The sequence below is a fragment of the Haliotis asinina genome, chromosome 1 (genome assembly GCF_037392515.1).
Source record: "Haliotis asinina isolate JCU_RB_2024 chromosome 1, JCU_Hal_asi_v2, whole genome shotgun sequence".
Taxonomy (NCBI): domain Eukaryota; kingdom Metazoa; phylum Mollusca; class Gastropoda; order Lepetellida; family Haliotidae; genus Haliotis; species Haliotis asinina.
The window spans coordinates 104258643-104269821 of record NC_090280.1 but is presented as its reverse complement, the minus strand read 5'-3'; the positions used below and the strand labels follow the sequence as shown (position 1 = coordinate 104269821).

Here is an 11179-nt window from a genome sequence, read left to right as displayed (position 1 = left end):
CTGTCACTGTATTACCACCTGATTCACCTGCGACCACATTACCAGGTGCTTCACCTACCACTGTATTACCAGGTGCTTCACCTGCCACTGTATAACCAGGTGCTTCACCTACGACTGTATTACCAGGTACTTCACGTTTGTATTACCACGTGCTTCACCTGTACTACCAGGTACTTCACCTGCCTGTGTATTACCAGGTTCTTCACGTTTATATTAACAGGTGCTTCAAGTGCTACGGCTTACCAGGTGATTTGCGTAATCCCAAGATATAGGAAATGTAAATTTGTTTATGATAGCTTTCAAACAAATGTATGATAGTTCATGTCCACGCCGGCATTTCATAGTATCTAATTCACCATTATGTAATGTTGGGTTGGGTAGACATGAAAACATCAGTGATGCTGATAGGATTTCTTCTCATTGTTTGTTCACATTTGGTCAATGATGAATTCCGTGCTCTGCTAGTATGCGAGAGATATGGAGATATCAGGCGAGAATACCTTCCTTCATGTAAACCGCAGTTTTCATAACAGGCAAATTTCGTGCAACAACATAAACAAATTAATTTGTCTTTGGTGTTTTCTGTGTCATATAATGAGAGTAAGAAACAAATTACAACGTTGTATTCATTATATTTACAGTACTAATACTTGTACAATATTATGTACCAATGTGTGCACAGAATTGCTTATAACTGTTGGAGGAACACTGTACCTGATAGATGAGAGAGAGCTTGTAATTAAAAATATCCGACTGGAACAGTCTGTGTATTGGACGTGTAGTCAAACTGGGAGTAGTCATAATGAGAATGGTAACCGTATTACCAGGTGCTTCATGTGTTTATTACCAGGGCCTGCAATTGTCACTGCTTCAGGTGTCACTATATTGCCAGGGTCTGCAGTTGTCACTGCTTTAGGTGTCACTATATTACCAGGGTCTGCAACTGTCACTGCTTCAGGTGTCACTATATTACCAGAAGCTTCACGTGTAGTTACCACGTGTCGTACTGTCACTGTTTCGCTACGAGCAACCCACGTGTTTTGTGGGTGCGTTTACCGGGTGTGTTTACCGGGTGTGTTTACCGGATCAGTGACAGCCGGGTTGACTGGTGAAAATCACAGGTCACGATTCATGCTGTATGCCTGACGAGAACCGGATGTGCGTCATTACCGCCAAGGCTGGTGGGATTGAACTGTATGGTACCATCAGAGGATACCTAGAGACGCGTTTCGCTCGTGTTGTCATGACACTGGTAAGTTAATGACTTGACACGATCTGCTGATCACAGTCAAAGTCGACCGGAGGTTGAGGGTAATCTGCTGGATATACAGGGTGTCTACAAGGGCGTAGTCTGTGGTGTACCTGCTGTTGCGTTGTGATCGCCCATGCAGTTGTTATTCCAGGCCTTAGGGTCCCAGACACCCCGCCTACCAGACAATGTTTACGTGAATCCAAACACACAATATAAAATGTTCCAGATCGTGAGTTTTCATCAGTAATGCCGAGTACACAGCGACCACGGTTTCCCAAGGAGAGAGACCACGATGGACAGTTTTATCACACTTCATCAAACAGCATCAAACATCAAACAGTATGATGATGAGATCGCGGTGTTAATCACACACACACTGGTCAAACCAAGCATTCACAGTACATCTAGAATGATGTTTGTGATCATTTTTAGACATTTTGTCCAAAATTTCATACAATACTGTTCATCGAAATTAGGGGAGAGGACACTCACTGAAACGACATCTATTTCAGACTACTGCCTTCAAACCTACATTAGTGGCCAGGGATTAATAAGTTGACTATTGACGGACTTACTTTGACAAGATAAAAGTAATATTTTTGGCACCCTTACTTTTAACTAGCCGTACCGACAACAGGTTATAAGCAGCCATACCAACCACAGGTTATAATGAGCCATACCAACCACGGGTTGTAATGAACCATACCAAAAACAGGTTATAACCAGCCATACCAACCACGGGTTGTAACCAACCATACCAACCACGGGTTGTATTCAACCATACCAACCACAGGATTTAATCAACCATGCCAACCACAGAGTTTAATCAACCATAAACCCGGTGACGTGTCTCTGCTACAGCCAGACATTCTGTAATGTGTAGCTCTTGGTCGTGTACGTATTCTGTTATACAGTAGACATTCCTCGTTCTGACCGTTGTCTCAAACAGGTCAGCTCGTCGATACTCTTTCACCGTGTGTTATTTCACAACTGTGGAATAATTAATAAAATAACTTAAATACGAAACTATATATATATTCTGTATATATATATATATATCTATTCGCAGATACCAAGTGTGTGTGTGTGTATATATAGATAGATAGATAGATAGAATAGATAGATAGATAGATAGATAGATAGATAGATAGATAGATAGACAGACAGACAGACAGACAGACAGACAGATAGATAGATAGATAGATAGATAGATAGATAGATAGATAGATAGATAGATAGATAGATAGATATAGATATATCTATATATTCGCAGATACCAAGTATACATAGATATATAGATATATACATAGATATAGATATAGATATATCTATATATTCGCAGATACCAAGTACGTATATAGATATATAGATATATAGATAGATAGATATATATAGATATATAGATATAGATAGATAAATAGATAGATATAGATATATATATAGATATATATAGATATAGATATATATACATATATATATATACATATATATATATGTGTATGTGTGTGTGTGTGCGAGATTGCGAGATTTGATGTATATATATAGTTTCGTATTTATGTTATATTATTAATTATTCCACACTTGTGACTGCGATAACAATTTCAAAGAAATTATGTAGGTGTGGTAATTTTGCAACAGGTCTTCAGCGTGATGTGTATTGACAACATTGATGACGTTAGAATGTCCTGGTATTTCTCATACTGTCACATCCGCTGCAGCATCAGTCAAGGCCTCCTCCGGACATGACAGGTCCGGGCATTGCGGTACGAGCCCGCGCCGGTCGGTACATTATATCACCTAATTACTGTACACACCGTTGTTCTCCATGCTTGGCGGGAAATTGTGGCACTTCAGACACGTTCAATGCTTGCTGTGTCATGACGTTGGATTGTGGTCAAGGTCAAAGTGTTGTGATCAAAGTGTTTCCTGGTGACTGGCGCGTAACCGTGTCACTTGGACGTTAGCTGTCGTGAGTGTGAATATCCCTCAATTGCGACAGTACAGAGATGGAAGGCTAGACAAGTAATAATTGAGTAGGTGAATTTTGTTTAACACGGCACTCAGCAATAATCCTGCTATGTGGCGTAAGTCTGTAAATAATCGGGTCTGGACCAGACAATCCGGTGATCCAGAACATGAGCAACGATCTACGCGGGCGAAAGCATTCACCACCAGGCAACCTGGCCCCCCTTATTGCATACAGCAACTGGCCTCAACCAGTCACGTGACACCCCTTATAGAATACAGCAACTGGCCTCATCCAGACACGTGACACCCCTTATTGCATACAGCAACTGGCCTCATCCAGACACGTGACACCCCTTATTGAATTACAAATTGTTGCTACTGTTAAATTTGGTGCTTGTCACGATACCATGTATATATGCTTCTCACCATTTATCTTGATAACAATGTAAAAATCTATCTCAAAACGTCGTTCTGTGCTAAAAAAATACACAAAAAAGAATAAATAGAATGTGTCATCAACGTCGAACACTACTGTAACACAAAGTACCTTTGAATTTTTATGGACACCATCGTTGTCCCCATACAAACCTCATCAACACAAAATTATAACTGCAAAGCACCTCCAGGTGACGTCAAAAAGATCACGTCATCTCCTGTAGCACATCATAGAGAAATAGACATAACTTCCCCAGTGTTTCTCTGGGCATTTCGTGAGAATTCCGTCTTATCATTGATGCTATTTATGTGTTGAACTCAATGTGTTTCCAGATTTGAGGGTGCTATTTTAAACATGAAGGACCATTTGTACTATAATTCATGATCAAATAAACTTGACATGAGAAGCATTTACCAAAGAAACTATTTCTGACAGCAATTTCGATTGAAGCTCTCTCTCACTCTTTCTCTCTCTCTTACACACACACACACACACACATGCACGCACACACAAGCACACCTACAAAACCTATAACGATGCCACGTCGTTGTCAGCTGTAGATCAGTGTCAGTTCATACGGAGACATGTTTGATTCCTCTGTGAGCAATAGAAGGGATATATTTACATATATGAGACATAATAATACAGATCAGCGTTAGTGATCACTGTATTCACCATAGTGATTCATATAGGCAGTGTCAACAATAGTCACATCTCGAAAGTTGTGCAATAATCTTCTATTGTTGGGTGTATCTTGTACGCACGATTTTTCAACGATAATTTTATTATTTATCAGCATGAGTATAGCTAGATTCTATGAATTGAGTTTTCTTTCTCGGCCTTGTTTGCCTTAATGGAATTTGATTCATAGAACCAGTATGGTAACAATAAGGAAGTTTGGCAGTTCTATGAATGGAGTCTTCCGTTGAGTTTTTTTGTCATCGTTTAATTTAATCCTCAGAACCAGCATATTAAAATTGAGGAAGGAAGGAGAGAAGAAGGAAGGATATTCTAACACATGCTCATGAAGACTGAGTGGCTATGATATAGCTTTCAAATTACATTTTAAAGTTTTGTCAAATTCCACTTCATGTTCCGGGTTCCGAAGCCAGATTACTGTGAAATCTGTATGCTAATCGGCAAGTATGCGAGAAACACGAGTAGGAAGCTGCCTGTGTAGTGACCTTACACCAGTAATGTTTGCGTCAGACAGAAATTCTACACGTCAGTGTTTCTATAAGACTCAAGCAAATTTCCATTTCATTCAACTTTGGTTTAATGGTTTGTTAAATGCGTGACAGTATTCGTATCCCCGCATTTTTTTATGGCGAAAATAACATGGGTAGTGTTTGACGTGTCTAATTCCCCACACGGATATTATTTCTCATATCTAATTACCCACATTCGCAATGTGTTTCATGTTTAATTCCCCACATGGATATTGTTTCTCACGTCTAATTTCCCACACAGATAATGTTTGTCCTGTCTAATTCCCCACATGGATAATGTTTGTCAGATCTAATTCCCCACATGGATAATGATTGTCAGATCTAATTCCTCACCTGGATAATGTTTGTCAGATCTAATTCCTCACCTGGATAATGTTTGTCAGATCTAATTCCTCACCTGGATAATGTTTGTCAGATCTAATTCCTCACCTGGATAATGTTTGTCAGATCTAATTCCTCACCTGGATAATGTTTGTCAGATCTAATTCCTCACATAGGTAATGTTTGTCATGTCTCATGTCTCAGATAGGTAATATTTGTCACGTCTACTTCCCCATATGGGTAATGGTTGTCACGTCTAATTTCCCACATTCGCAATGTGTTTCATGTTTAATTCCTCACATGGATATTGTTTCTCACCTGTAATATCCCACATAGGTAATGTTTGTCCTGTCTAATTCCTCACCTGGATAATGTTTGTCACGTGTAATACCCCAAATAGCTAATGTTTGTCAGATCTAATTCCTCACCTGGATAATGTTTGTCAGATCTAATTCCTCACCTGGATAATGTTTGTCAGATCTAATTCCTCACCTGGATAATGTTTGTCATGTTTAATTCCCCACATGGGTAATGTTTGTACTGTCTAATTCCCAACCTGGATAATGGTTGTCATGTTTAATTCCTCACATGCAGCGGGCGTCAAACACTGCTTGAGTACTGCTACATTTCTATAACATGAACGTCGTGGCGGAGCACTGGCGAGCGGTGTGTTGAGCACGGGGTCTTACTTCTAATGCATAGCTACTTGACAACACGCATGCACACACACAAACACACACACAAACACACACACACACGTGCAAGTTCTCACACTATTTTGAGAGTGGAGAAACGTAGTACGTTGTTTGGGGTTGGACCAAGGCAGCTGCGTGAACCTAACTTTCCTCCGTTCAATGTCCAGACAAATGGGCAGCATGTCCCTACAAATAACCAGTTTCAGAAAACGAACGTCTATGGGCTGATTTTCGTAATATTATATGAATATGATTCAGGAACAGTTTGTTTTGTCTGCAAACTATATTTATTTCAGAGACTGGCTACTGGTCTACGCACCGATTTGTTTCCAGTATAAGTGTTGGGCCAGTTGTATCACATGACGGAATGCCAGGCATCTCAACGCCATGTTGGAAATGTGATTTAATGCAGATCCACCGTCACTGAAAACACACGTATATTTGTGATTACATGCTGAATTCCAGAGAGAAGGTACAGACCTATAGCATCCTTCCGTTGGTGAAGCTGAACACCTGCTCACACAACCATTGTGTGGTTTAATTGTGGCGATGTTATGACTCAAGTCGATCATTATGTACTGTCCATGCCTCGTGCAAATAGCCAAATCACAAAAGCGCCCGTGTTTTCCAATACGTTGTGTCAGTGTTTGGATCTAACGACTAACTACAGACCTAATCGTTTCAGTTGTTAGAACCCGGGATTGTACTTGACCCAGAGTCTGTATATGTTGGTTACCTGACTGTTTCATATTCTAGATACGAACAAAACTTTGAACATTTACGAAGTTAATGCTGGGGGATCTGACAGGGCACATAACATTGGGACATTTACTACTTCGGCGTTGCCAAGATTACTATAATTATTATGTTTTACAGATTAGGATTGAAATGCAGCAGAGAGTGTTCGGGTGATACTGGCACAGTTAGGTTGGTAAAGTTCATCATCAGCTCAGGGCCCTCGCCCCCTCTACACGCAACCCAGACAGCGAATGGGACTTCTCCCAGGAAACAATGCCTAGTCGAACCCACCAAGAACTTTTCATGAGAATATGAAGGCTCCCCAACACTGCAGCCTTCTGCATTACCCAGATTGTCAAAAGGTATGTGCTCCCGGTGGAGAACCCGGGCAATCTCCTGATCTGCGCCAAGAACAATGGGGAGCCTGACGACAGTGTACTTGGGACGCAAGCGAGAAATTTCAAAGGTGAGGTCCGCATATTTATCATGCTTTTCCTGAATCTTTTATATGGGCCTATTCCAGAGAAGTTTAAAACTGTCATTTTCCAGGACGCCCTGGACATGTTCAGGGTCGTACCATGGATGGACCTCAGGGTCAAAGCCACAGGCATATGGCGGAGACGCTAGTAAAAACAGCGAGCCGTGCCATCATGTCTTTTAAGATATGCTGTTTGTGCCAAAGAAGGGCATCCACTGACAAGGTGTTGTAATTTATTATTATTACTATTATTATTATTACGTAACAACTGAACTAGTCCAACTGAACAGAGCATTTGACTCATATCTGTAACCTGATTGACGGTATTTCACAAGCCGATTGTAAGGCGTCTAAACGCTGCACGCTTCGACGGTTATCTCTCTCAGCCATCAAGGAAGCTGATGAGATGTATGTTGTAATCACTAAATCTCAGTTATTTCACAAAATGTCTGTGTGGACATGTGTTCATGAAAAGTGCGTTTGTAGTTGGAGAATTCTTGCCCCAATCCATTTGCCATTTTATTTCAATAAAATCTGCTGCAAAACAAAGCATTGTGTTTGAATTGTGATACTTGGATTTCACTGAAATCTCTGATCTTGCTTTTGTAACACACAAGTGCCGGAAACTGACCAGCCTTTTTGTTAAAGCGTTGAAATTGTACATTTGATTCTGGTCGGTTAGGACGACGGATTGATTGCTTTTCGGAGAATATGCTGGGCATTTTTCATATTAGAGGCAGTCGTCACAGAGTGAATGCTCGCTTTAAAGTTCCAGGCGGTTATATTTGATTTTTGCGTTAAAATGTCACCCGTTTGGCACTCGTCCTAACAGAAACACTGACTCCGAGGGAGACCAATGTCGGCAGGTGCATGGTTGAAGTTATGTAATTATAAGTGTATGAATAGCATGGATATTTGTTTTTTAATACCTGTAAGTGGACACCTTTGAGTTCTCTGAATTCTTTGAAACTGGAAATTCATAAAACGGGAAAGCAATTTCATTTCCTTGTTTGATTATCTACGTTTAAGCTAATATTTTCCTGTTTACTTTAGATATAAGTTATTTGTGTAGCCACCGACACCAGAAATAGGCATTACACACTTCGTGTATGTGGGAAATCAGGACACATAGAGCGAACGCTGTGACGTCTAAGCTATATCACATGTAGAACATATTACAGACATCGCATGTCCAAAACATGTTACAGATATTACAAATATTGAACATATTACATATATCACAGATGTAGAACATATTACAGATATCACATTCTAGAACACATTACACGTATAACATATCTAGAACATATTACATATGTCACACAGGTATAACATCTTGCCGATGTCACACATGTAGAACATGTTACAGGTACCACACATGTAGAACACATTACAGATACTACGCATGTAGAACATATCACAAATATCGCATATTTAGATCATTTTACATACATCACACATGTAGAAGAAATTACAGATATCACACATTTAGAACATGTTACAGATATCACGCATTTAAAGATATTACTCATTTAAAGATGTAACTCATGTAGAACATTAACAGATATCACATTTGAAGAACATGTTACAGATATCACGTGTAGAACACATTCCACATATTACACACTTAGAACATCTTACAGATATCACACGTGTAGAACACACAGTAGAAGTCTATGTCAGTTATGATCAAACGGGTTCAGTAGAGTTCAGGTAGTTTACGGGACAATAGTGTAAGTTATGCACAGTAGATTTCAGCCAGTTTACGAGGAAATAGGGTAAGTTGTCTTCGGTAGATTTCAGGTAGTGTGCGAGTAAATAATTCATTTATGTACAGACAAGTATCACGTGATACTGACGAAATACTTCAGTTATGTACAGCTGTGTGAAATCGAAACTGGTAGCAGAGAAGAGCAACGGCTGTAACCACACTCAACCACACGAACGTTTGTTTGAGCGTGTGAGTCTCTATTTGCATACAGCTCACTCACAACTCTCTCTCTCACACACACACACGCACGCACATACATACTTAAACGCACTGACAGACACACACACACACACACACACACACACACACACACACACACACACACACACACACACACACACACACACACATACATACATACATACATACATACATACATACATACATACATACATACATACATATTAGCTGTTAACAATACATGGTCCACAACGGCACCCCATCCTACACCACCCCACGTCCCCCCTCCAAACCGTGTAGCCAAACACAGTGATGAATGTTATGACATCATTGTGTGACATTGGTAGGTATAGAGTATTAGCAGGGGGATTTCTGCAAGTTTTCTCACGTATAACAGTAGCAGAGCTACCTACCTCCATTCACAAGGAACTATAATAGCTAGGCGTGTTTTGCTGATGCAAGAAACTCAGTGACCAATCAAATCAATCGACTACAGTGACGGATATATACTTCCGGGTCCTCATTTGATTGGGATACCTCACTGTAACGCATTATCGATGTTAAAAAAATATGTAATGGAAGGCGAAAATATGAATTCTGAAAAAGTTAATATACGTTATAACATTGCTCATGCACATATCTGCTCAATAAATACTGTAACATTGATATACATAATTAGCTTTATAACGGGACACGATCCCACGCGACACGATCATGCCGTTTAACTACACCGGTGATCACACAAGTGTTTAGTATGTCAAAACAGTGTTTAAAACGGTACCAAACTATTTCGTCAAAAAGATGGTTTGTTTAATGTTTTAATTATTCAGTCGTTGACATCAGAATAACTAACAACGGGTTCATATTATAATTAATACCATGTTTAAGTTTGCTTTATATCGAAACCTACACTTCACGAGAAGACACAGGAGACAAGCAGGCACACATTCCGCTGCGCTAATTGAATATCTGTCCACGCGTTCGTGATTTCCTGATCAATTTTCTAGGTGATAGTCACTTTGCATAGTTACATGGGTCCTTTGCAATCTGAGCAGCGGAGAGAAATATCACGGAAATACATTGTTGTGTGTGACACGTCATCCCGCGTGTGAGTCTACAAGTACCATACATGCTATTTATATCAGCTGGAAACTCCACCGGATTTGCTACTGTATATATACTGCTACTTGCTGCTGTAAACGACATTCCATCATCAGGCAAAACATCAACCGTTTGCTCATCAAATCATTCAAACAACTTTCTCTTGAAACTTCTCCATTTCCAACATGATATATGAGCTGTGTGTTCTGATCTGTGTAGGGATCCTCTCTACATCCGCTCTACCTGTCGACGACACCTGGAAACACGTGGTCAGACAACGTCGTAACGTCGCCAACTGTCAACCACCTCAAGATATCAACCAACTCTTCCAGAGTCTCAACACCAACACCGACGTCTCCATCTTTCTTCGTAACTCTCAAGGTGCCAGACCAGGGTCATATTTACATGGAGAGCTGAACACCCACCAGGTATTCGACACTTCCAACCTCGACGGCATCACCTGTCCCACCAGCGTCAGTGACGACCCTCTCGACCCCCTGTGGAGGAGGTCCCTCTGTCCCTGGTACTACAACGTCACCTACCTTCCCGTCGGTCACTACCCAAGTGCCATCCCCCAGGCAGTGTGTAAGTGTGACAAGTGCGTTGACAATAATCAAAACCAATGCGAGAGAGTTTCCACTCAAATTCGAGTTTTGGAAGAAACTGGTTGTGAAAATGGTTTTCTTATTTACAAACCCAAACTCATTACTCACTTCGTTGGGTGTACTTGTGCCAAACGCCGAACAACAACAGTTGGTTCCAACACCACCCCAACATCATCAGATAGTGGAAGCGATTGTGGCGATTACGGATGTGCGGAATAGACGAGAGACTTGTAGACGATATCATAGATTAATGATGTGAAACAGTGAAACATTTCCAGTGAGGAAATACACAGTTAGTCAGTGTCTGACAACCATCCCGTTAAACTACATATTTATTGTTTACACGCTGCATTTCCGTCCATGTATGAGATACCATATGTCTTCATACATCACCAGTTACATTCA

The 11179-nt window shown here is 40.4% G+C and overlaps 1 protein-coding gene across 1 annotated transcript; it reads left to right on the top strand.

Moving 5' to 3' along the window:
• The first annotated feature begins 10292 nt into the window (after positions 1–10292).
• LOC137285637 (uncharacterized) lies at positions 10293–11179 on the top strand. The gene has a single exon (XM_067817750.1). The coding sequence runs from the start codon at positions 10355–10357 to the stop codon at positions 10991–10993; it is 639 nt and encodes a 212-aa protein (XP_067673851.1). The 5' UTR covers positions 10293–10354; the 3' UTR covers positions 10994–11179.

Bases quoted from the DNA above. Each gene is read 5' to 3' on its own strand.
- LOC137285637 (XM_067817750.1), top strand. From the start codon at position 10,355: ATGATATATGAGCTGTGTGTTCTGATCTGTGTAGGGATCCTCTCTACA.